The sequence below is a fragment of the Muscardinus avellanarius genome (assembly GCF_963383645.1).
Source record: "Muscardinus avellanarius genome assembly, chromosome: 16".
Lineage (NCBI taxonomy): Eukaryota > Metazoa > Chordata > Mammalia > Rodentia > Gliridae > Muscardinus > Muscardinus avellanarius.
Window position 1 is genome coordinate 21,700,927 of NC_137802.1, and position 26,516 is coordinate 21,727,442.

At 43.9% G+C, this 26,516-nt stretch overlaps 1 protein-coding gene across 1 annotated transcript in view; it reads left to right on the forward strand.

The window, feature by feature from the left end:
• Positions 1-26,516, forward strand: part of SMG6 (SMG6 nonsense mediated mRNA decay factor) — a gene marked incomplete at its 3' end in the record, with an annotated part of 299,777 nt that overhangs the window by 16,125 nt on the left and 257,136 nt on the right. Inside the window, exons 5-8 of the mRNA XM_080712911.1 lie at positions 3,860-3,966; positions 4,212-4,290; positions 7,054-7,164; positions 7,513-7,719. Coding sequence (XP_080569037.1) covers positions 3,860-3,966; positions 4,212-4,290; positions 7,054-7,164; positions 7,513-7,719 — 504 coding nt within the window. The remainder of the gene's footprint in view (positions 1-3,859; positions 3,967-4,211; positions 4,291-7,053; positions 7,165-7,512; positions 7,720-26,516) is intronic.

The window sequence follows — 26,516 nt, forward strand, 5'->3', positions numbered from 1 at the left end:
GCTGAGACAGGAGGATCACAGGTTCTCGGCCAACCTCAGCTACTTAGGCCCTCCACAACTTAGTGACACCCTATTTCAAAATAAAGAGTAAAAAATAGAGCTGGGGGTGTAGCTTGGGAATAGAATGCCCTTGGGTTTAATCCTCAGTACCCCCCTCCGCCCCAAAATACTGGACTGGTGTTGTAGCTCAGAGGTAGAAGACACAGAGGTTTTATCCACTACCACTCAAACACAAAGTATTTTTACATTATTCTTTCCAGTTACCATATAGAAACCAAGTCTCAATAGTCTCTAAGACATCCTTGAAATCACAGTTTATTACATAGTCAGGTTGCCTGACTCATAGTTTCAGAATATACTTTTCCTTTTTTTTTTTTTTTTTTTTTTTGGTACTGGGGATGGAACCCCGGGACATTCTACCTCCGAGTGACACCCCCAGCCCTATTTTTTATTCTTTATTTTGAAACAGGGTCTCACTGAGTTGGAAAGAGCTTTACTAAGTAGTAGCTGAGGCTGTCCACAAACCGTGCTCCTCCTATCTCAGCCTCCCACATGCTGGGATTACAGGTGTGTGCAACCATGCCTTGCCTGGCCCTTTTTTTTTTTTTTTTTTTTTTTTGGTGCTAGAGATTGAACTGGGGGCATTCTACCTCTGAGCTACACCCCCAGCTCTATTTTTATTTTTTATTTGGAAACAAGGTCTCTCTAAGATCTGACAGCCTTACTAAGTTGTTGAGCCTGGCTTCAAACATGTGATCCTCCTGTCTCAGTCTGGCAAGTACTGGGATTACAAAGAATTCACCACCATGTCTCCTAAGCCAGCACACACGGCTGGCTTCAAAACCTGCGCGATCCTCCTGTCTCTGTCTCCCAAGCGCGGGGATTACAAGCGTGCGCCACCACGCCCTGCTTGGCTATATTTTTAAAATTTTAGTTTAGGGCTGGGCGTGGTAGCACATGCTTGTAATCCCCGCGCTTGGGAGGCTGAGACAGGAGGATTGCACAGGTTCAAAGCCAGCCTCAGCTTCAGTGAGGCTCTCAGCAACTTAGTGAGACTCTGTTTCCAAATAAAATACAAAATAGGTCTGGGAGTGTAGCCCAAAGGTAGAAAGCCTCTGGGGTCCATCTTCGGTACCACAAAAAAAAAAAAAAAAAAGAAAAAAAATAGGTTTTTTTTTTTTTTTTTTTTTTGCAGTACTGAAAATGGAACACAGGGCCATTCTATCTCTGAGCTACATCCCCAGCCCTATTTTTTTTTTCTTTATTTTGAGACAGTATCACTGAGTTGCAAAGGGCCTCACTGAGTTGCAAAGGGCCTCGCTGAGTAGCAGAGGCTGGCGGTGAACCATGATCCTCCAGTCTCAGCCTCTTGAATGCTGGAATTACAAACGTGTGCCACCATGCCCAGGAATTTTTAATTTTAAAATAGGGTTGGCCAGGCGTGGTGGCGCACGCTTGTAATCCCCACGCTTGGGAGGCAGAGACAGGAGGATTGCGCAGGTTCGAAGCCAGTCACGTGTGCTGGCTTAGGAGACCCTGTTTCCAAATAAAAATGTAAAAATGGGTCTGGGAGTGTAGCCAAGAGGTAGAAAGGCTTCCAGGAACCCCAGTACCACCAAAAAAAAAAAAAAAAAAGGGCCTTATTAAATTATTGAGGCTGGTCTTTAACCTGTGATCCTCTTGTTTTAGTCTCCCAAGTACTGGGATTAAGGCATGTGCCACCACAAACAGCTTGATTTTTAATTTTTGATACAAGGTGTCAGTTACTTGGTTGCCCAGAATGTCCTTGAGTTTTTTTTTTTTTTTTTTTCAGTACTGAGGATGGAACTCGGAATTCTACTTCCATGCTACACCCCCAGCCCTATTTTTTATTCTTTAATTTGAAACAGGGTCTCACTGAGTTTCAGAGGGCCTCACTGAGTAGCTGAGGCTGCCCAAGAACCGCAGTCTTAGGCTTCCAAATGCTAGGATTATAAGTGTGTTCCACTATGCCTGGTGTTTTTTTGCTTTTGTTTTTGTTTTGTGTTGTTTTTGGTGGTGGTGGTGCTAGAAATTGAGTCAGGGGATTCTACCTTTGAGCTAGCTCAATTTTTTTTTATCAGCACTGGGGTTAAAACCAGGGGTATTCTACCTCTGAGCTATACACCCAGACCTACTTTTTATTCTTTATTTTGTAACAGGGTCTCACTGAGTTGCAAAGGGCCTCACTAAGTACTTGAGGCTAGCTTTGAATTTGCACAATCCTCCTGTCTCAGTTTCCCAAATGCAGGGATTACAAGTGTGTGCCACCCCGCCCAACTGTTATTATTAATTAGTTTATTTATTTTGGCGGGTCTGGGAATGGAGCTCAGGGGCATTTGATCTCTGAGCTATACCTCCTGCCCTTTTTTTTTATTCTTTATTTTGAAACAGGGTCTCACTGAGTTATGGAGGGCCTCACTAAGTAGCTGCGGCTGTCTGCAAACCTTGATCCTCCGGTCTCAGCCTCTGAATGCTGGGATTACAAGTGTGTGCCACCACGCCTGGTTTATTATTCTTTATTTTGAAACAGGGTCTCACTAAGTTATGGAGGGCCTTACTAAATAGCTGGGGCTGGCTAAGAACCTGCAGTTTTCCTGTCTCAGGCTCCCAGACTCTGTCCTTGAACTTTTGATTCTTCTGCCTCAGCCTCCTGAATAGTTGAGTTTACAGATGTGAGCCACTGCACCTGGCTGCCTTGCACTTAAAATAAGAATCACCTTGTCTTTTTTTTTTTTCTTCTTTTTTTGCAGTACTAGGATTGAACTCAGGGGCATTATACCTCCGAGCTATACTCCCAGCCCCCTATTTTTTGTATTTTATTTTGAATCAGGGTCTCAACTAAGTTGCAGAGGGCGTCAGTAAGTAGCTGAAGCTGGCCATGATCCTGAGATCTTCCTGTCTCAGCCTTCCATGTACTGGGATTTACTTATTAATTATTATCATCATTATTATTATTATTAATTAATAAATTCTGCCACTTTTTTGTTTTGTGGTACTGGGAATTGAACCCAGGGCATTTTACCTCTGAGTTATATTCCCAGTCCTATTTTATTTATTTTTTTGTGGTACTGGGGATGGAACCCAGGGGCCTTCTACTTCCAGACTACTTAGCCCTATTTTATTTTTTATTTGGAAACAGGGTCTTGCTAAGTTGGTCAAAGTCTCACTAAGTTGCTGAGGCTGACTTCAAACCTATGATCCTTCTGTCTCAGTCTCTCAAATACTGGGATTACAGGTCTGTGCCACTACCTTCGACATTTATTTTTTATTTTGAAAGAGGGTTTTGCAGGGTTGTTGAAAGTCTCACTATGTTGCTGAGGCTGTCCTGAAACCTGTGATCTTCCAATCTCAGGCTCCCCAATACTGGGATTATTGGCATGATCCACCATATCTGGTTTGCCATTGTGTTTTCTCAGTAATTTTTTTTTTGTGTGTGTGTGGTACTGGGTGTGGAACCCAGAGGCTTTCTACCTTCGGGCTGTACTCCTAGACCTATTTTATATTTTGTTTGTAAACAGGGTCTCACTAAGTTGCTGAGAGCCTCACTAAGTAGCTGAGGCTGGCTTCGAAACTGTGCGATCCTCCTGTCTCAGCCTCCCAAGCACTAGGATTACAAGTGTGCACTACCACGCCCAGCTAATTTTTTATCAAATTGTTTGCTTTTATCAAATTGTTTGCTTTTCTTGGGTAGTAAAAATTGTGTTAAAAACTCTATATTTTGTTGTGGACTACTAGTGTTTTATCTGTGCTGCTCTATAATTTTGACTCCATCCCTGTTTTTTTGGGTTGAAGTTAGTGTCTCTTAGGTATTCTACTAAATGATTTGTTTTTCCTGAAGGTAAAATATGCCTTAATCAGTGCCCAGCGTTGTATGATTTGCCAAGGAGATATTGCTAGATATCGGGAACAGGCCAATGATACAGCAAATTACGGGAAAGCACGCAGGTACTTTCACCTCTCAATTCATTATTTCTCTTCCCTGTGTAACATTAAGCTAGCCCTACTAGGCAATGGGCCCCTTGAGTTGCCTCCCATACAGAAGTCCTACAAGTCCCTATTAGTTCATTTAGCCCATGCCAGGGCTGCATGTAGCTAACCTTCCAGCATATGTCTTAAATAGTAGTGCTACCAGGATGAATTGGGAAAGAGTTGATATGGAACTAGTATTTCTTATTGTTTTTCTATTCCAGTTGGTACCTGAAGGCCCAGCACATTGCTCCCAAGAATGGGCGCCCCTATAACCAGTTGGCTTTGCTGGCAGTGTATACGGTAAGAGATCCTATGGAAATGGGAAGTGTTTTGCAGGCAGTTTCTTGAAATACGGATTTTGATAGCATCAGCTCCTGGAGCTTGATTTCATTCACTCAGTGTAGCCCAAAGAGTATTTCTGTCTGCCTCCCATCCTAAAATCTTTTCGTTCCTTTTTCTTTTTTTTCTTTTGCGGTACTGGGGATGGAACCCAGGGCATTGTATCTCCGAGCTACACCCCAAGTCCTATTTTTGTTTTTGTTTTTTTTAATTTTTTGAAACAGGGTCTCACTGAGTTGCAAAGGGCCTCCTTGCTAAGTAGCTGAGGCTGTCCACAAACTGTGCTCCTTTGTTCTCCACCTCCCAAATGCTGGGATTTCAAGTGTGCGTCACCGTGTCCAGCTGCAGACACCACTGTTTCTAACCAAAGCTTCTGTTCTCAATTTTGCCTCCCTGCTCTTCTTTATCTTTTTTTTGTGTGTGTGTTTGGGGGGGTACTGGGGATTGAACCCAGGAACATTCTATCTCTGAGCTACATCCCTATTCCAATAAGAAGCCTCTGGGCTTCCTTTTTTCAGTATTGCAAAAAATAAAAAAATAAAAAAATAGGGTTAGTGTTGTAGTTTGGATGTAGAATGCCCCTGGGTTCAACCCTAGCACTGGGGGGAAAATGAAAAACAAGCTCTCAACTAACTCCTCAGGAGTCAGATCCTTGTTACCCTCTCCAGATCCTCTTATTTTTTTTTTCTCATGGTGATACTGTGGATTGAACCTAGAGACATTGTGCCTCTGAGCTATACCCCCAGCTCTGTTTTGTTTTTTATTCTGAAACAGGGTCTCACTAAATTGCAGAGGGCCTCATGAAGTTGCTGAGGGTGGCCAAGAACCTGTAATCCTCCTATGGCAGTCTACCAGAAGTACTGGGATTACAAATGGGCACCACCACGCCCAGCACCTCTTTAGGTCTTACCAACCTCCTTTAACTGTGGCTATGACAGAGAAGTGGGCCAGAGGTACATTGAACGGGAAAAAGTGGAGGCTAATAGTAGATAGGTACTAAAGGTTCAAGTATAAGAAGTAGCTAACATGCTCATTAGCAAGGATAAAGATTTCTTAATGATATAAAATTTATTGTCTAAATAAGTCATATTTAAGCTGGGCATGGTGACTCACGCTTGTAATCTCAGTACTTGGGAGGCTAAGACAGGAGGATTGTGCGGGTTCGAAGCTAGCCTTAGTGAGGCTCTCAGCAACTTAGTGAGACCCTGTCTCCAAATAAGATATAAAATAGGTCTAGGAGTGTAGCTTGGAGGTAGAAATGCCCCTGGGTTCCATCCCCATTACCACACACACACATACAAAATAATAAATAAGTCATATTTGAGTTTTATATTTTTCTTTATTCCACAAAGATTCAAAGAAATTCCCAATTTTGGATTGAAATGTTTGAGTACATAATTTGGTTTACTGAAACAGTTTTTTTTTTTTTCCTCTTACTGGGGATTGAACCCAGGGTTATTCTGTTTCTAAACTACACCCTCAGCCCTATTTTTTATTCTTTATTTTGAAACAGGGCCTCACTGAGTTGTAGCCTCACTAAGTAGCTGAGTTTGGGAGCGAACCTGCAATCTTCCTGCCTCAGCCTCCCAAATGCTGTGATTACAAGTGTGCACCACCACACCTGGCTCTAAAACACTTATTCTGAATTGGTTGAACCTTTTCTCTTTCTACCCCATCCTGTGTTCCTTGTGGTAGATGTTTAAAGTTTTATTTTCCCCATCCCTTTTTGTGGCATTATTTTTCTCTCTTAAACCATCTTTTCTATTTTTCATCTTTCCTATTTCTTGTCTCTTTTTCTAGCTTTTCTTCTGTTTAATTATCGAATGAAATGTTATTTTATTTTGTGGTACTGGAGATGGAACTCAGTGCCATTCTACCCCTGAGCTACACCCCTAACCCTATTATTTTTGTCTGTCTTTCTGCCTGCCTGCCTGCCTGCCTGCCTGCCTGCCTGCCTTTTTTGTGGGTCTGGGGATGGAACCCAAGGGTATTCTACCTTCAAGCTACACCCCCAGCCCTATTTTGTGTGTGTGTGTGTGGGTCTGGGGATGGAACCCAGAGGCATTTGACCTTCGAGCTAAACCCCCTGCTTCTTTATTTTGAAACAGGGTCTCACTAAGTTGCGGAGGGCATTACTAAATAGCTGAGGCTGTCTACGAACCGTGATGCTCTGGTCTCAGTCTCCCAAATGCTGGGATTACAAGCATGCACCATCACGCCCAGCTCCCAGCGCTATTTTTTATTCCTTATTTTGAAACAGGATCTCACTAAATTGTGGAGGGCCTCACTAAGTAGCTAGGCTGTCCATAAACCGCGATCTTTCAGTCTCTGCCTCCCGAATGCTGAGATTACAAGTGTGCACCACCATGTTTGGTTTATTCTTTATTTTGAAACAGGGTCTCACTGAGTTGAAAAGGGCCTCACTAAGAAGTTGAGGCTGTCCATGAACCTCGATCCTTCAGTCTCAGCCTCCCAGATGCTGGGATTACAAGCGTGCACCACCATGCCTGGCTTCCTTTTTCTTTCCTTTTCTTTTTTTTTTTTTGGGTCTTATGGATTGAACCTAAAGGACATTGATAGGCCTGTGCCACCTTTCCTGGCACATTCTGATATTCTTAATGAAGAACTCATTGGTTAGGGACAAGCTGAGAGAGAGTAGGATTTCCTGGGTCATGGTGGTGGCAGGAGGAAAATCAGTTGAATGTCTTTGGTCTTTTTCCACAGAGAAGGAAGCTTGATGCTGTATATTATTATATGCGCAGTTTAGCTGCTAGCAACCCTATCCTTACTGCCAAAGAAAGTCTGATGAGCTTGTTTGAAGAGACCAAACGAAAGGTGAGTAAAGATGTAGGCAAAATCATCATCCCTAGACGAATGCATTTCCCTTTGTGCCTCTTTGTCCTCAGTGGAATGATTGATTAAGTCATTGGATGTATCGTCATGAGTTGGCCCCTGTGCAGGACAAAACTGATCTTCAGAGCTTTCAGGGGCTGTTGGGTATATGTGTCCCGCAGCCTCTAATTCACAGAATTAATAACTTCTATGAGAAAGGAGATGATACTCTTTCCTTTGTTACTCTTAACATATTCTAATTTTTATAGTCTTCAGACAACAAACACAGATTAGGGCTCTTTTGGGTGAATCTCCGAAGAGTCTGAGTTTGTGTGTGTGTATGTTGTACAGGCAGAACAAATGGAAAAGAAGCAACATGAGGAGTTTGATCTGAGTCCTGACCAATGGCGAAAGGGAAAGAAGTCTACTTTCCGGCATGTTGGAGATGACACCACTCGTCTGGAGATCTGGATCCATCCCTCCCATCCCCGCCCGGGGACTGAGTCTGGGAAGGACTCTGAGCAGGAGAGCGGGCTGGGCAGCCTGAGCCCCAATGATGTAAGTTCATGAGTGCCACACAGCCCGTCCGTTGAGCCCAGTGGGCATGGGCCTGTCTCAGGCAGCTGTGGTGTACTCTGCGTACAGATATTTTCTACCACTTGGTGTTTTGGTTTGTTTGGTTTTTTGGTTCTGGGGATTGAACCCAGGGGCATTCTTCCTCCGAGCTATACCCCTAGCCCTATTTTATTTTTATTTTGAAAGTGGGTCTCATTAGGTTGATGAGAGTCTCTCAGTACTTGCTGAGGCTCTTCTTGAACCTGCCATCCTCCTCTACCACCATACCAGACTCAAACCACTTGGTGTTTGTACAGATGATCGCGAACCATTTTACAGCTCCCTGCTTTCCTCTTTTCGCTTATAGGTACTTTATTATATTTTTCCCTCTTTCACCACTGTGTGGCACTGTAGAATTTAGTAAAGTTAGAATTTTGCTATTTTTGGTTGTACATTACCAATATAATATGTTAGAATTTTTGCAATTTTGTACTTAAATTTGTGTGTGTGTCTGTGTGTGTGTGTGTGTGTGTGTGTGTGTGTGTGTGTGAGAGTGATATTGGGCTTCAGGGTACCACTAATGTTGAGTTACCTCTCTAGCCCTTTTTATTTTGAGGTAGGGTCTTCCTAAGTTATCCTGCCTGGCTAGCCTCAAACTTGAGATTCTCCTACCTCAGCATGCACCACTGCACTTGACTGATTTTGTACTTAGTTTTATTCCTCTTGGTTGACCTTATGTTTAGAAAATGAACTAAAAGAACATTGGAGCCGGGCGTGGTGGTGCACGCTGTAATCCCAGCATTTGGGAGGTTGAGACAAGAGGATCGCGGTTTACAGATAGCCTTAGCTACTTAGTGAGGCCCTTTGCAACTCTGTGAGACTGTTTCAAAACAAAGAAAAAAATAGGGCTGAGGGTTTAGCTCAGAGGTAGAATGCCCCTGGGTTCCAACCCCAGTACCACCAAAAAAAAAAAAAGGGCATTGGTAGGTTGGTCTATCTGGTTTGTGATCAGCCTCTTATCGAGGTATTCTCTTATGACACTTGTCTGGAAGTTTTTTTTTTCTTCATCAGTAATTCTTTATCTTTATTTATTTATTTATTTATTCATTCATTGATTTATTTATTTGGTACTAGGAATTGAACCTAGGGGCAGTTCACTTCTGAGCTACACCCCTAGTCCTTTTTATTTATTGTTTTGAAACAGGGTTTTACTTAAGTTTTTGAGGGTAAGTTGTTGAGGCTGGCTCGAATCTGTGATCCTCTGTCATAGCTTTCCAAATATTCGTCTTAACAGGCATGTGCTACCATACCTGGCAGTATGCTTATTTATAAATTAAACTACCAATTTCCTATATTCCTTGGTGTGCATGGGGCTCTCTTTTTATGTTTATAGCAATAATGTCAAGGTACTTTGGACTGCTGTTGCTGTGGTAAAATTCCTTATAGCTTCTTTCTCCTAGTTTAGATATTACAGTTTCAAAATGGAAGCATATTTGGATAAGAGATGAGTTAATTAATTAATTTATTTATTTAAGGGCTTAAGGCCCTTGGTTTGATCCCCAGCCCCTCTCCCCACAGAAAAGCAATGTGTATATAGAGTTTTTATTGTGTTCATTTCAGGGAAAGCTTTTTTTGGCATTGGCTGTCATTAGACCCATTACTTTTATTAATTATTTTACTTTTAGTAATTCAAATAATATATATGTATATTCCAAGTAAAATTTTTAATGGTTCCAGGTATGGTATTACATGCCTGTAATCCCAGTTCTTGGGAAGCTGAGGCAAGAGGATTGGAAATTTGAGAACAGACCGGGCAATTTAGCAAGGCCCTGCCTCAAAAAAAGAAAAAGGCTTGGGAGGCCGAGACAGGAGGATTGCACAGGTTCGAAGCCAGCATCAGATACTTAGGCTCTCAGCAACTTAGTGAGACCCTGTTTCCAAATAAATTATAAAATAGGTCTGTGTAACCCAGTGTTAGAAAGCCCCTGGGTTCCACCCTCCCAGTACTACAAAAAAGAAAGAAGGAAGGAAGGAGAGAAAGAAAGAAAGAAAGAAAGAGGGGGGAGGGAGAGAGAAAAAGGGCTGTATATGTAACCCAGTAGTAGAACACCAATGGGTTCAATCCTCAGTACTGAAAAAGTAAATGAATGAATAATTAAATAAATAAATGAAATAAAAACTCAAATAATTGCAGAGATATATAGAATAAAATATGGCAGTTTGTTTTCTGAACTATTTACAAAGTTATATATACATTTTTGTGTTTTACTTGGAGTTGTACCCAGAAGCACTTTACCACTGAATTAAATATCCTGTCCTTTTAATTAATTAATTTTTATTTATTTATTTTATGGTAATGGGAATTGAACCCAGTCCTTTTCTTATTTTGATTTGGAGACCAATTTTCTCATTTTGATTTTGAAACAGGGTTTCACTAGGTTGCTGAGGGCCTTGGTAAATTGTTGAGGCTAACCTCAAACTTGTGATCCTCCTGTTTCAGCCTCTCAAGTACTGGGATTACAGATTACAGGTATGTGCGGCCACATCTGGCTTTTTTTTTTTTTTTAATTGAGATGAGGGTCTCACCAAATTGTACAAGCTGGCCTCAGACTTGTGATCCTTCTGCTTCAATCTCCTGAATAGCTGGGATTACAGGCATGTGCCACTGTGCAAGGCACTATTTATGTTTTTTTAGTCTGTGCATCATTTGGGAAGAACTTTTTCCTTTAGTACATTTAAAATTTACATCTATGAGTTTGGGTTTTATTTATAGTGCTTCAACACCTGAGGAAGAGGTCTGTAGTTTGGGGCTAAGGCTGTAACTTAATGTTAGATCATTTGCCTAGTATAGTCAATACTTTTTTTTTTTTCAGTACTGGGGATAGAACACAGGGGCATTCTATTTCCGAGCTACACCCCCAGCTCATTTTTTTTATTCTTTACTTTGAAACAGGGTCTCACTGAGTTGCAAATGGCCTCACTAAGTAGCTGAGGCTACCTGTGAACCACGATCCTCCAATCTCAGCTTCCCAAATGCTGGGGTTACAAGCATGCACCACCACGCCCAGCTCAATGTTTGTATTTGATCTTCAAGACTGCCCCCCCAAAAAAAGTTTATAGTCTTATGACTTTTTTTTTCTTTTTGTACCAAGGATTAAACCTAAGGGCATTTGACCTCTTAGCTATACCTACAGCCCTTTTTTACCTTTTTTAAATTTTGAAATAGTCTCAACAAGTTGCTGAATGTCTTAATAAATTGCTGTGGCTTATGGCCTTTTTTTTTTTTTTTTTTTTTTTTTTTTTTTTTTTTTTGCTACTGGGGATGGAACTCTTCTCTGGGCTACACTCCCAGGCCTATTTTATATTTTTATTTGGAAACAGGGTCTCTTAAAGCCAGCAAGGCTGGCTTTGAACCTGCATGATCCTCCTGTCTTCGCCTCCAAGCGCGGCATATGGCTTTTTGTGTATATCTGGTACTAGATATTGATTTCAAGGGTACTCTACCATTGAACTACATCCCAGCCCTTTTAAATTTTTTGCTACCAGAGGTTGAACCTAGGGCATTCTACCTCTGAGCCACATGCCCAACTTTTCCTATATTTTTATTTTTAATTTTGTGGTACTGGGGTTTGAACTCAGAAGCATTCTCCTTTCGAGCTATACGCCCAGTTCAATTTTAATTTTATTTTGAAACAGGGTCTCACTAGGTTGATTCGAGTTTCACTACTTGATGAGACTGTCCTCAAACCTGCAATCCTTCTGTCTCAGCCTCCCAAGTACAGGGATTACAACCTTGTGCCACCACACTTGGCTTTTTAAATTAATTAATTAATTAATTTATTTATTTATTTTGGTGGTACTGGGGTTCTTGGAAGCCCTTCTACCTCCGGGCTACATTCCCAAACCCATTTTTATATTTTTATTTCGAAACAGGGTGTCTTAAGCCAGCCAGGCTGGCTTCGAACCAGCGTGATCCTCCTGTCTCCGCCTTCTAAGTGCGGGGATTACAAGCGTGCGCCACCATGCCCGGCTACACCTGGCTTTTTTTTTTATGTTGAGACAGAGTTCAGGGAAGTTTCTTAGGGCCTCACTAAATTATTGAGGCTGATTTTGAACCTCTGATTCTCCTGCCTTAGCCTTCTAAGTATTGGAATTATAGGTATTTGCCACCATACCTGACTAACTTTATAAAACTTTGAGACAAGCTCTTGCTAAGTTGATCATGCTGGCCTTGAATTTAGCAATCTTCTTGTTTCAGCCTCCAAATAAAGGGAAAATAAGTGTACACTATTGTTCCTGGCCCTGACACAACTGTCTTTTTTTTTTTTTTTTTTCCAGTAAGGAAACCACATGCTGTTTTTACTTGCTTTCTAAGGCCCCAGTCAGCTTCCTGCTTTTTCTGTTTTTAGGAATACACAGGTTGATGAGAAATAGGCATTAGGTATACAAGGATTAAACAACCAAAAAAGAGCCAGGCGTGGTAGCTCATAATCCCAGTACTTGGGAGGCTGATACAGGAGGATCACAAGTTTGTGCCCAGCCTCAGATACTTAGTGAGGCCCTCTGCAACTTAGGGAGAACCTGTTTCAAAATAAAGTATAAGGCCGGGCGAGGTGGCACGCGCTTGTAATCCCCACACTTGGGAGGCTGTGACAGGAGGATCCAAATAAAAATATAAAATAGGTCTGGGAATGTAGCCCGGAGGTAGAAGGGTTTCCAGGAACCCCAGTACCACCAAAAAAATTAAAAAAAAAAAATATATATATATATATATAATAAATAAAGTATAAGCCGGGCATGGTGGCACATGCTTGTAATTCCAGCATTCGGGAGGCTGAGACTGGAGGATCGTGGTCACGGACAACTTCAGCTACTCAGTGAGGCCCTCCATAACTTAGTGAGACCCTGTCTCAAAATAAAGAATAAAAAAACAGGGCAGAGGGTGTTGTTTGGAAGTCGAATGCCCCTGGTTCCATCCCCAGGCCCGCAAAAAAAAAATATATATATATATAAAATAGATAGGTCTGGGAGTATAGCCCGAAGGTAGAAAAGTCCCTGGATTCCACCCCTAGTACCAGAAATAAAATATACGTGTGTGTGTGTGTGTGTGTGTGTGTGTGTGTGTGTGTGTGTATACTTGGCTGGTCTAGTTCTTACCCTGGTCTTACAAAGGTCTGAAAATGTTCTCAGATTGGGTTTAGTGGGAAAATAGGACAAGGAAGGAAAAAACAAGTGACTTTAGGAAGGATTATCATTACAAAAGCCACTACAGCGTTGCTGAGCACGCTTTTAATCCCAGTACTTGGGAGGCTGAGGCAGGAGGATCTGGGTTTGTAGCCAGCCTCAGCTACTTAGTGAGGCCCTCTACAACTCAGTGAGACCCTGTTTCAAAATAAAGAATAAATATAGGGCTGGGGATGTAGCTCAGAGATAGAATGCCCTTGGTTTCCATTCCCAGTACTGAAGGAAAAAAAAGCAGTCTCCTGGCTCCCCAGTCCTATTTTATTTCTGTTTTCAAACAGGGTGTCTCTAGGTTGATGAGAGTCTCAGTACTTCCTGAGGCTGTCCTTGAACCTTCTGTCTCAGGCTCCCTATTACTGAGATTATAGGTGTGTGCCACCATGCCTGGCTTTTATTTTTTAATTTGAAACAGGGTCTTAATAGGTTGCTGAGAGTCTAAGTTGCTGAAACTGTTTTTGGACCTGCAGTCCTTCTGTATCTTTCTTCCAAGTACTGGGATTACAGGCATATACCACCATACTCAGCCACTGTAAAGTATTTGGTTGATAGTCTTTCAGACATTTTGTTAAGCATTTATGAGTCTATATGTGTACACAAATGTCTGTAGAAACATGAAATACACATTTTCTTTTCTTTTCTTTCCCTTTTTTTTTTTTTTTTTTTTTGTGATACTGGGGATGGAACCCAGGGACTTTCTACCTCCGGGCTACACTCCCAGACCTATTTTTTAATATTTTATTTGGAAACAGGATCTCATTAAGTTGCTGAGAGCCTGCGTTGCTGAGGCTGGCTTCAAACCTGCGCAATCCTCTTGTCTCAGCCTCCCAAGTACTGGGATTACAAGCATGGCTACCACGCCTGGCTCACATTTTATTTTCTTTTGGTACTGGAAATAAAACTCAGGGCTTTCTGTATACTAGGTAAGTGCTATATCACTCAGCTATATATATATCCCCAGCCTTGAAATACATTTTTTTTCTTTTTTTTTTGGTACTAGAGATTGAACCCAAGGGCATTCTACCTTCAAGCTATACCCCTAGCTCTATTCTTTATTCCTTATTTTGAAATAGGGTCTCATCAAGTTGTAAAGGCCTCACTAAGTAGCTGAGGCTGGCTGCGAACCTGCAATCCTCCTGTCTCAGCCTCTCAAGTACTGTATTGTAAGTGTGCTATCATGCTTAGCTCGAAATACTTTTTACCTCCAAGTTACATCTCTAGACCTATTTTTTAGTCTTTTTTTATTTTTGAAACAGGGTCTTACTGATTTGTGAAGGGCCTGACTAAGTAAGTAGTTGAGGCTGTCTGTGAACCGTGATCCTCAGGTCTCAACCTCCCGAATGCTGAGATTACAAGTGTGCACCAGCACTCCCGGCTCAAAATACTTTTTTTTTTTTAGTACTGAGGATGGAAACAATGGGCATTCTACCTCCAAGCTATATCCCCAGCCCAACTTTTTTAGTCTTTATTTTATTTTATTTTATTTTATTTTATTTTGCGGGTCTGGGGATGGAACCCAGGGGCATTTGACCTCCGAGCTAAACCCCCTGCCCACTTTTTATTCTTTATTTTGAAACCGGGTCTCACTGAGTTGCAGAGGGCCTCCCTAAGTAGCTGAGGCTGTCCGCAAACCGGGATCCTCCAGGTCTCAGCCTCCCGAATGCTGGGATTACAAGCGTGCGCCACCACGCCCGGCTAGTCTTTATTTTGAAACAGAGTCTCACTGAGTTGCAAAGGACCTCACTAAGTGGCTGAGGCTGTCTGAGAACCCAGATCCTCCAGTCTCAGTCTCCCAAATGCAGGGATTACAAGCATGCACCACCATGCCCAGCTTTTTTTTTTTTAATTAACAAAAAAAATAGAAAATGGGATTATACTGTATATAATAATATGCAGCTTCCTTTGTTTTCCTCTTGTAGTAGAAGATTGAGCTTGGGGGTGTCCTATCTCTGAAACAAACTCACAGAACCCTACTTTATTTTTTATTTTGCAACAGGGTTTCACTAAATTGCCAAGGCTGGCCTTGAACTGAGAGCCTCCTCCCAAATACTGTGATTACAAGCATGCCAACTGAGCCTGCTGTGGTCTATTTTGTAAATTAACAGTTGGACACACAGTTCTGCTGTAATGTGACACATGTGCTCTTAAAATTCACTATGGGGCCGGGCATGGTGGCGCACACTTGTAATCCCAGTATTCGGGAGGTGGAGACCAGAGGACCATGGTTCACGAATAGCCTCAGCTACCTAGTGAGGTTCTTTGCAACTCAGTGAGACCCTGTTTCAAAAACTATAAAGACTAAAAAATAGGACTGGATGTGTAGTTTGGAGGTAAAATACCCCTGGGTTCCATTTCCAGTACTGCAAAAAAAAAAAAGGAAAGAAAGTCACTGTGTACCCTTGTAATCCCAGTACTTTGGAGGCTCAGACAGGAGGATCACAGTTTCATTTAAAGTCAGCCTCACAAGGCCGCTATTGAGGCCTCTGAGGCCGGGATCGGAGCCTGCCGAGGGGTTAGGCTGGTGCTGGAGACAACGAGGCCGGGATTGGAGTCCGCCGTGAGGCAAGGCCGGTGCTGGGCCCTCCGAGGCCAGGATCGGAGCCTGCCAAGGGGTTAGGCCGGTGCTGGGGCCAAGGGCCAGCATCGGAGCCTTCCATGAGGCAAGGCCATTATTGAGGCCTCCGAGTCCGGGATCGGAGCCTGCCGAGGGGTTAGGCCGGTGCTGGGGCCAGCAAGGCCGGGATCGGAGCCTGCCGCGAGGCAAGGCCAGTGCTGGGACCTCCGAGGCCGGGATCAGAGCCTGCTGAGAGGTTAGGCCGGTGCCGGTGCCACTGGCCGGCATCGGAGCCTTCTGTGAGGCAAGGCCGCTATTGAGGCCTCTGAGGCCGGGATCGGAGCCTGCTGAGGGGTTAGGCTGGTGCTGGAGCCAGCGAGGCCGGGATTGGAGCCCGCCGTGAGGCAAGGCTGGTGCTGGGCCCTCTGAGGCCAGGATCGGAGCCTGCCAAGGGGTTAGGCCGGTGCTGGGGCCAACGGCCAGCATCGGAGCCTTCCATGAGGCAAGGCCATTATTGAGGCCTCCGAGTCCGGGATCGGAGCCTGCCTAGGGGTTAGGCCAGTGCTGGGGCCAGCAAGGCCGGGATCGGAGCCTGCCGCGAGGCAAGGCCGGTGCTGGGACCTCCGAGGCCGGGATCAGAGCCTGCTGAGAGGTTAGGCTGGTGCCGGTGTCACTGGCCGGCATCGGAGCCTTCTGTGAGGCAAGGCCGCTATTGAGACCTCTGAGGCCGGGATTGGAGCCTGCTGAGGGGTTAGGCTGGTGCTGGAGCCAGCGAGGCCGGGATTGGAGCCCGCCGTGAGGCAAGGCCGGTGCTGGGCCCTCCGAGGCCAGGATCGGAGCCTGCCAAGCGGTTAGGCCGGTGCTGGGGCCAACGGCCAGCATCGGAGTCTTCCATGGGGCAAGGCCATTATTGAGGCCTCCGAGTCCGGGATCGGAGCCTGCCGAGGGGTTAGGCCAGTGCTGGGGCCAGCAAGGCCGGGATTGGAGCCTGCTGCGAGGCAAGGCCGGTGCTGGGACCTCCGAGGCCGGGATCAGAGCCTGCTGAGAGGTTAGGCCGGTGCCGGTGCCACTGGCCGGCATCGGAGCCTGCTGAGGGGTTAGGCTGGTGCTGGAGCCAGCGAGGCCGGGATTGGAGCCCGCCGTGAGGCAAGGCCGGTGCTGGGCCCTCCGAGGCCAGGATCGGAGCCTGCCAAGGGGTTAGGCCAGTGCTGGGGCCAACGGCCAGCATTGGAGCCTTCCATGAGGCAAGGCCATTATTGAGGCCTCCGAGTCCGGGATCGGAGCCTGCCGAGGGGTTAGGCCAGTGCTGGGGCCAGTAAGGCCGGGATCGGAGCCTGCTGCGAGGCAAGGCCAGTGCTGGGACCTCCGAGGCCGGGATCAGAGCCTGCTGAGAGGTTAGGCCGGTGCCGGTGCCACTGGCCGGCATCTGAGCCTTCTGTGAGGCAAGGCCGCTATTGAGGCCTCTGAGGCCGGGATCAGAGCCCGCAGAGGGGTTAGGCCAGTGCTGGGGCCTCCGAGGCCGGGATCAGAGCCTGCTGAGAGGTTAGGCTGGTGCCAGGGCCACTGGCTGGCTCGGAGCCTTCTGTGAGGCAAGGCCGTTATTGAGGCCTCCGAGGCCGGGATTGGAGCCTGCTGAGGGGTTAGGCCGATGCCAGGGCCATCGGCTAGCATCGGAGCCTGCTGTGAGGAAGGCCGGAGCTGGGGCCTTTGAGGCCGGGATCGGAGCCAGCTGAGGGGTTAGGCCTGTGTCGGGGCCAGTGAGGCCAGAACCGGGGTCTCTCATGAGGCAAGGCCGCTGCTTGAGCCAGCGAGGTCTGGATCAGTCCACCGGGTAGCCAGGCCACAACTGGGGCCGTCAAGAGTGGGATCAGTATTTGCAACACGGCATGCACAGAGAAATATCACAGAAAATTAAAACCAGATGCTTCCCCTAATCAGCAAAACTAGGAGGAAAGGGGCAACAGGAAGTGGTCGAGCTATAGAAAGGGCCCTATAGTGAAGCAATTAAGGTGACCAATCAGAGGGTATGGAATAGGGTAGGATGGAGCCTCTTTAAAAAGCAGGACGTACATAAACATATGTATCAAAGTTAGTCACCAAACAAGCATGGGATTGAGGGAGGGGGAGGGAATGGGATGGGGGCTGGATGAGGGCTAATTGGATGATGTGTGCTTGTATATCCTCTCAAGTCTTATATTCCATTGTGATGTATGATTACAATACACCAATAAAGATAAATTTAAAAAAATAAAAAAAAATAAAGTCAGCCTCAGCGACTAAGGTTCTCAGCAACTTAGTGAGACCTTGTTTTCAAATAAAATATAAAATAGGTCTGGGAGTGTAGCTTGGAGGTAGAAAGCTCTGGGTTCTATCCCCAGTACCACACACACACAAAAAAAAAAAAAAAAAAAAAGGTCATTGTGCTTTGTACAGCTATGCAGCCCTGAGGCACCTTGCCTAGCTGCGGGTGGCACATGCCTTGGTCCTTTCTGTGTTTCCTAGCTACTCAGTATGTACAAAGTTGTGTAGTTGTTCGTTTCTTCCTTCTTTCTATTTATTGTGACACTGGAGATTGAACCCAGGGGCATTCTGCCTCCAAGCTATACCCACAACCCAATTTCCTCCTTCCCTCCCTCCCTCCCTTCCTTCCTTTTTCTTTCTTTATTGTGGTACTGGGAATGGAAACCAAGGGCATCTGTCTCTGAGCTGCACCCCAGCCCTGTTTTTTATCCTTTATTTTGAAACAGTCTCATTAAGTTGCCTCCCAAATGCTAGGATTACAAGCGTGTGCCACCATGCCTGGCTTGAATTCTTTATTTGGAAACAGGGTCTCACTGAGTTTCAGAGGACCTCACTAAGTAGCTGAGGTTTATCCACGAACCACAATCTTCCTCTTTCAGCCTCCTAAATGCTGAGATTACAAGTGTGGGCCACCATGCATTTTGAAACAGGGTCTCATTAGGTTGTTGAACTGGTCTTGAACATGAAATCATTCTGTTTCAGCCTTTCAAGTACTGCGATTACAGGCACACACCATCACACTCAGCTTAATTTTTTTTTTTTTACTGTGTCAAATTTTTTTTTTTTTTTTTTGGTGCTGGGATTTGAACCAAGATGCACTCTAACTCTGAGCTATAACTCAAAAACGGTTTCCTTTGAAATTTACTTTACGCCGGGCATGGTGGTGCACGCTTGTAATCCCAGCATTCAGGAGGCTGAGACCAAAGGATCGCGGTTCGTGGACAGCCTCAGCTACTTAGTGAGGCCTTCTGCAACTCAGTGAGACTTGGTTTCAAAATAAAGAATAAAAAATAGGGCAGGGACTGTAGCTCTGAGGTCGAATGCCTCTGGGTTCCATCCCCAGACCTGCAAAAAGAAGAGAGAGAGAGAGAGAGAGAGAGAGAGAGAGAGAGAGAGAGAGAGAGAGAGAGAGAGAAAGAAAGAAAGAAAGAAAGAAAGAAATTAATTTACAAAACTGTCACCACTTTCACTGAAATAAGGATACTTTTTTTTATTATTTTTTTAATTTTTTCGTGGCACTGGGGGTGAAACCCAGGAGCCTTCTCTGGCTACACTCCTAGACCTATTTTATATTTTATTTGGAAACAGGGTCTCACTAAGTTGCCGAGAGCCTCACTAAGTAGCTGAGGCTGGCTGCAAACCTGCACAATCCTCCTATCTCAGCCTCCCAAGTCCTAGGATTATAAGCATGCACCACCATGCCCGGCTGAACCCAGCTTTTTCTTTTTCTTTTTTTTTTTTTTTTTAATGTTTTGTAGTACTGGAGATTGAACCCAGGGGCAAACTACCTCTGAGCTATGCCCCCAGCCCTATTTTTTATTCTTCATTTTGAAACGGTCTCACTAAGTTTTGGAGAGCCTCACTAAGTATCTGAGGCTGTTCCTGAATTTACGATCTACCTGTCTCAGCTTGTACTCCCAAGTATTGGGATTACTAGTGAGTTACCATGCCCGGGTGACCTTTTTATTTTGAAAAAAAATTTTTTTATTTAAAAATTTTTTATTTTTATTTTTTTGCGGCACTGAGGATGAAACCCAGGGGCATTTTATTTCTGAGCTACACCCCCCTCCCTATTTTTTATTCTATACTTGAAAACAGGGTCTCACTGAGTTGCAAAGGGCCTTACTAACTAGTAGCTGAGGCTGCCATCGATCCTCCTGTCTCAGCCTCCCAAGTGCTGGGATTACAAGCATGCCACCACGCCTGGCTTTTTTTTTTTTTTTTTTTTTTTTTGATACTGAAGATTGAACTTGAGTGCATTCTACCTCTCAGTTACACCCCCATCCTTTTTTTTTCTTTTTTAACTTTGAAACAGGGTCTTGTTAGGTTGCCGAGTCTCTCTATATTGCTGAGACTGTTCTCAAACTTGCAAGCTACCTCTCAGCCTCCCAAGTACTGGGATTACAGGTGTGTGTCGTCATACCTGATTTGAAATAGGTTTTTAGGATTACTGACATGTACCATGATGCCAGCTTTAACTTTTATTTTGAGACAAGGTCCTTGCCCAGGCTGGCCTCAAACTGGTGATTCTCCTGCCTCAGTCTCCCTGAGTAGCTGGGATTTATAGGCATGTGCCTGATTGATTAATCAGAATTGCATCTTTAACAACTCCTCGAGACTATCTGTCACAAACTCCTAATATTCAGATCCATAAATAAACAGGAAGTCTGGGTTCATGTGGTTCTTGTAATGTTATGTCCTAGCTAGTTGGTGCTCTTTCTGCCACACACAGACTTTGGATCTCTGAATGGTTGGTTGTAGGAGATTGTGGGTTGTTGGTTTTCAGCCTTGAGATGCGGTTTGGGTTGAACATCCAGCCTAGGGTAAAATTGCCAACCTCAAATGCAAGTTACATCCTATTGTGATTCACATTTGAACTCTTTCCTTTTGCTAGCTAGGTCACTCAAAAAAAGTGTTGCCAGATCTGAGCATTGTTTATTTGTGGATGTGCCAGTTGTTATGCTTTATCTCTCTTTGAAATCAGACCAAAGGAGAATACTGCTCAGCAAGTGGATTGTTGATGGTAGTCACTGAGTTAATTAAGCATATTAGTTATATCCAGAAATCATTTTTACAGCTGGGTGCTGTAATCCCATACTTGGGAGGCTGAGACAGGAGGATAATAGGTTCCCGGCCAGCCTTAGCAACTTGTGAAGCCCTCCGCAATTTAGTGAGACCCTATTTCAAAATAAAGAATAAAAATAGGGCTGGGCCGGGCATGGTGGCACACGCTTGTAATCCCCGTGCTTGGGAGGCGGAGACAGGAGGATCGCGTAGTTTCGAAGCCAGCCGTGCTGGCTTACGAGACCCTGTTTCCAAACAAAAATATAAAATAGGTTTGGGAGTGTAGCCCGTGGGAGTGTACCCCGGAGGTAGAAGGGCTTCCAGGAACCCCAGTACTACCAAAAAAAAAAAATAATAATAGGGCTGGGGGTGTAGCTAAGAGGTAGAGTGCCTCTGGGTTCAATCCCCAGTACCAAAAAAAAAAAAAAAAAAAAAGTTTGACCTGAGAGCATTATCACTCACATCTGAATAAAGCTTATTTAATAAATACGTGTGTGTTACAGCCTTCATCATTTAGGAACGCTAGCCAGCACTTCAGCACTATGTTTGGGAGCCTATTTATTTGCTTATTTCTTTATTTTGTGGTACTAGTAATTGAACCCAGAGGCATTCTTCCTTGAGCTACATTCCCTAAACTGATTTTATTTTTTTATTTGGAGTCTCACAAGGTTGCTGAGAGCCTCACTAAATTGCTGAGACTGTCCTTGAACCAGAGATCCTCCTGTTTCAGCCTCCCACTTGGGAGCTTTTTTTTTTTTTTTTTTTTTTTTTCGGTACTGGGGATGGAACCTAGGGGCATTACACCTCCGAGCTACACCTCCAGTCCTATTTTTTAGTCTTTTTATTTTTTGAAACAGGGTCTCACTGAGTTGCAGAAGGTCTTGCTAAGTAGCTGAGCCTGTCTGTGAACCTCGATCCTGATTCCCCAGTCTCCTGCCTCCTGAATGCTGGGATTACAAGAGTGCCCTACCACGCCCACCTGGGAGCCCTTTTAAACAGCAAAATCATCAGTGAAAACCACAAAAATGTGAAAAGTGTGGCACTAAGTACATCACAAAAAGGATATTTATTTACAGTGTGACCTGCAAGATGAGGGCAAAGAGTTGCCCTTTCTGATCTTAGCTAAATACATGTTTGTTAGGGGAGTCAAGTTTTTTGCTGCTTTGTGCATGTCCAAGAATGACCCCAAAAGCACAATATGGATTGGGGGGTTGCGATTAAGTTTTAGGGAGTTAAGTGAGTTAACAGACACAGTGAATGAACAGTAAGGCTCGACTGTTTTATGGTGAATGCTGTGAGAGGAGTATAAATTAGGCACTGTGCAATACAGAGAATGGCCTTTGGTCCATACCTGGCAGAGGCATGGGTTGAAGGAAAGGAAATGGAATTCAGAAGGAAAGAGATTCCATGTGCAAAGACAGAGAAGGTGTACAACAGCAGAAGTTTTGCAGGGCACCTGATTCTGTGGTGTGTGGATGGATAACACGAGACTATTAGAGTGGTGGAGAGGAGGCTGAGCCTTCTACTGGTAACATGTTCTGGGTTGGTGCTACGCTATGTGTGGGAGCAGGTCAGTGGACCAGTTTCCTGTGATATATTTCTGCATTCTGGAAATAATCATTTCTCTGCTTTCTTGTTGTTTATATGTCATGTCTGAATTGTTAATTCAGTGAAAGTAGCACTATTCATTAAGCTTGGTGGGCTGGAGGTTTCTGAAATTTTTTCCTTATAGTGTACTGATTGAAAAAGTTTAGGGCCACTCTTAGACGAAGCTTCAGATATTTTGAACTCAAACATAGCGTCTCTTTATGTCTTAGTTGTTGAAGGAAATTGCTAGTGCTTGGATTAAGTAGGGAAAAGCTCTTTTTTTCCCTTCTCATTTAAAAATTTTTATTGCTTTAAAAATTTTACAAAGCCAACACATGAATCTTGTAAAAACATTTGTGTGTATGTGGTACTCAGGATTAAAGTCAGGAGTGTTCTACACCAGATCTATACTCCTATCCCTAATTTATTATTTTGTTTGTTTGTTGTGGTACTAGGGATTGAATCTAAGGGCATTCTACATCTGAACTACACTCCAGCCCTTTTTGTTATTTAGAAACAGGGTCTTGATAGGTTGTTTAGAGTCTCACTGTGTTGTTGAAACTGTCCTCGAACCTGCCATCCTCCTGTCTTAGCCTCCCTAGAACTGGGATTACAGGTGTGTGCCACTGTGCCCAGTTTCTTATTTTGAAACAGGGTCTTAACTAAGTTATTAAGGACCTCAAACTTGTTACTTTCCAGTTTCAGCCTCCCAAGTACTGGGATTACAGGAGTGCACCACTATACCCAGCTGTAAAGAAAAATTTATTATTATTTTTTGTGATGCTAGAGATTGAACCCAGGGGCATTCTACCTTTGAGTTATACCCCCAGCCCTATATTTTTCTTTTTTTTTGTGGTACTGGGGATGGAACCCATGGCCATTCTACCTCTGAGCTACACCTTCAGCCCTATTTTTCTTTATTTTGAAACCGGTTCTCACTAGTTTGCAATGGGCTTAACTAAGTAGCGGAGGCTGTCTACTAACCATGATCCTTCAGTCTCAGCCTCCCAAATGCTGGGATTACAAGTGTGCACCACCATGCCCGGCCTTATTCTTTGTTTTTAAGACAAGGTCTCACTAAGTTGAGTGGGCCTAAGTAGCTGAGGCTAGCCAGGAGCCATTATCCTCCTTTCTCAGCTTCCCAAGTACTGGGATTACAAAGTGTGTGTGCCACTACACCTTGCTCAAGAAATTTTTATTTATTTTTTAATTTTTTGCAGTACTGGGGATGGAACCCAGGGTCTACCTCCAAGCTACACTTCCAGCCCTATTTTTATTTTTTGTTTTTGAAACAGGGCCTTACTGAGTTGCAAAGGTCCTCATTAAGTAGTAGCTGAGGCCATCTACAAACTGATCTTCTGTGATTACAGGCATGCACCAACATGCCCGACTTCAGAAAAAATTTTATTGGGGGGGCTCTGGAGATGGAACCCAGAGGTATTTGACTTCAGAGCTATACCCTCTGCCCTATTTTTTATTCTTTATTTTGAAACAGGGTCTCACTAAGTTGCGGAGGGCCTCACTAAGTAGCTGAGGCTGTCTTCAAACTGAGATCCTCCTGTCTCAGCCTCCCGAACACTGGGATTACAAGTGTGCACCACCACACCTGGCTCAAAAAAAAATTTTTTTTTTTTTTTTTTTTTTTTTTGGTGGTACTGGGGTTCCTGGAAAAGCTTCTACCTCCAGGCTATACTCCCAGACCTATTTTATATTTTTATTTGGAAACAGGGTCTCTTAAGCCAGCAAGGCTGGCTCCGAACCAGCGCAATCCTCCTGTCTCCGCCTCCCAAGCGCAGGGATTACAAGCATGCACCACCACGCCTGGCCAAAAAATTTTTAAATACAGGTAAATGATATATTTTTTTTGCCATCTAGAGAAAAAACACATAATTTCTTAGCTTTTCCTGCATGTTTATGTAGAGTACAAGATTTATTTTGGAAATGTTTAATACTCATTAACCTAGGAAATCAAAAGAGTAATTCACACCTATTTTATTTTAGGATCTGATTGGAGAACTGGCATTCTAATTTCTTGGGTCAGCTCAGTTATATATATATATATATTTTTTTTTTTTTCTATAGCTCAGTTAGAGAATAGCACACCAGAAAATTAGAGAAATGGCGAGTTCAGAAAAAGTTAAACATCTAAGCTGGGCGTAGTGACGCACCCATGTAATCCCAGCATTCGGGAGGCTGAGACCAGAGGATCGTGGTTCGTGGACAGCCTCAGCTACTTAGTGAGGCCCTCTGCAACTCAATGAGACCCGGTTTCAAAATAAAGAATAAAAAATAGGGCAGGGGGTGTAGCTTGGAGGTCAAATGCCCCTGGGTTCCATCCCCAGACCGGCCCCCCCCAGAAAAAAATTAAACATCTAATAAACCAATCATTCTGAAAGATTTAATCTTTAGGTTTCAATGAGGAAACATTTTGAAACTTTGCTAAATCAGGGCATTGTAGATTAATTTGAGACCCTCTGAGGCAGAGAAAGTTCGTGACGTGTGTGTGTGTGTGTGTGTGTGTGTGTGTGTGTGTGTGTGTGTGTGTTACTGAGAACGGAACACAGCGGGTATTCTACTTGTAAGCTACACCCCCAGCTCTATTTTTTTTTTTTTGGTGGTACTGGGGGTGGAACCCAGAGGCTTTCTACTTGTGGGCTATACTCCCAGACCCATTTTATATTTTATTTGGAAACAGGGTCTAAGTTGCTGAGAGCCTCACTAAGTAGCTGAGGCTGGCTTCGAACCTGTGTGATCCTCCTGTCTCAGCCTCCCAAGTTCAGGGATTACAAGCGTGCGCCACCATGCTCGGCCCAGCTCTATTTTTTATTCTTTATTTTGAAACAAGGTCTCACTAAATTGCTGCGGCCTCACTAAGTAGCTGAGGCTGGCTGCAAACTGATCCTCCTGTCTCAGCCTCCCAAGTACTGGGATTGCAAGTGTGTGCCACCAGGCTGGGCTTGAAAGCTGTTTTTGTTTGTTTCGTTTTGTTTTTAGTACCACACCCAGCTTGAAAGCTGGGTTTTAATGGAGTTTCTAGGTAGTAATTGTAGTGTTAATTTCTAGATTTGTGGTAATAGAGGTTCAAAGAGATGACGCCATCACCCCCCCAGCTGAAATTTAATTCTTCAACTTGTATCATGAGCCTTTAAATTTCTAATTCCAGAGGTAGTGCCATTATGAAGGTTAGAAAACACTTTGGAGCCAGGTTTGGTGGCTCACGCTTATAATCCCCCCCCCCCCCCCCCGCGTGAGTGGCGGAGACAGGAGGATTGCACAGGTAAGAGACCCTGTTTCCAAATAAATAAAAAATATAAGATAGGGCTGGGAGTGTAGCCCGGAGGTAGAAGGGCTTCCAGGAACCCCAGTACCACAAAAAAAAAAAAAAAAAAAAAAAAGAAGAAGAAGAAAGAAAACACTTTGGACCTGGTTTTCTCTGGATAGCATAGGCAGTGATTTAATCTAAAATGGTAGAGCGCACACTTGTAATCCCTGCACTTGGGAGGCGGAGACGGGGATTGCGCCGGTTGGAAGCCAGCCATGGTAGTTTAAAAGACCCTGTTTCCAAATAAAAAAGAGTATTAAAAAAATAGGTCTGGGAATGTAGCCCAGTTTCCAGGAACCCCAGTACCACCAAAATAAATAAATAAATAAATAAATAAATAAATAAAATGGTAGAGTTTTATTTTTGTGCTAGTGGGTGAATGTTTATCTGATAACCAATTAGTTCATTGTCTCATATTATTATGGCAGAGAAAGCTTACTTTTTTGGCCTCATGGATATAACGATTTCCTATCTGTATGGTGGGCATCGTATAGTTCTGGGGGTTGCTGTGAGTGACTTTTACCTCATTTATTCCTTACTTTTGTAAAGCAGTTTTGTAGTGTGAGCCTCATGTTACACTCTTTCACTCTGGATGCTTTTGAAAGTGTTTCTATGAACTGAGGTTTAGCAACAAACAATGACAAGATTCCAGAGCATCTCCTTCTGAAAGAAGCAGCTCCAGATTGGCTTTTTTTTTTATAGGCCATAAGAAATAGGTTGGTGAAGCCTGTCGTTGTGGCCCATGCTTGTAATCCCAGTACTTGAGAGGCTGAGACAGAGGACTGCAGGTTCCAGGACAGCCTCAGCAAGTAGTAAAACTCTCATCAGCCTAGCCAGACCCTGTTTCAAAATAAAAATCAAATGAGGCTGGGATGGACCTTGGAGGTAGAATGTCACTGGGTTTATTCCCCAGTAAACACACACACACACACACACACACACACACATTGGGCTGAGGGTATAGCTCTAAAGTAGAATGCCCCCCCCCCCGTACCAACAATCCCCAGTACCAAA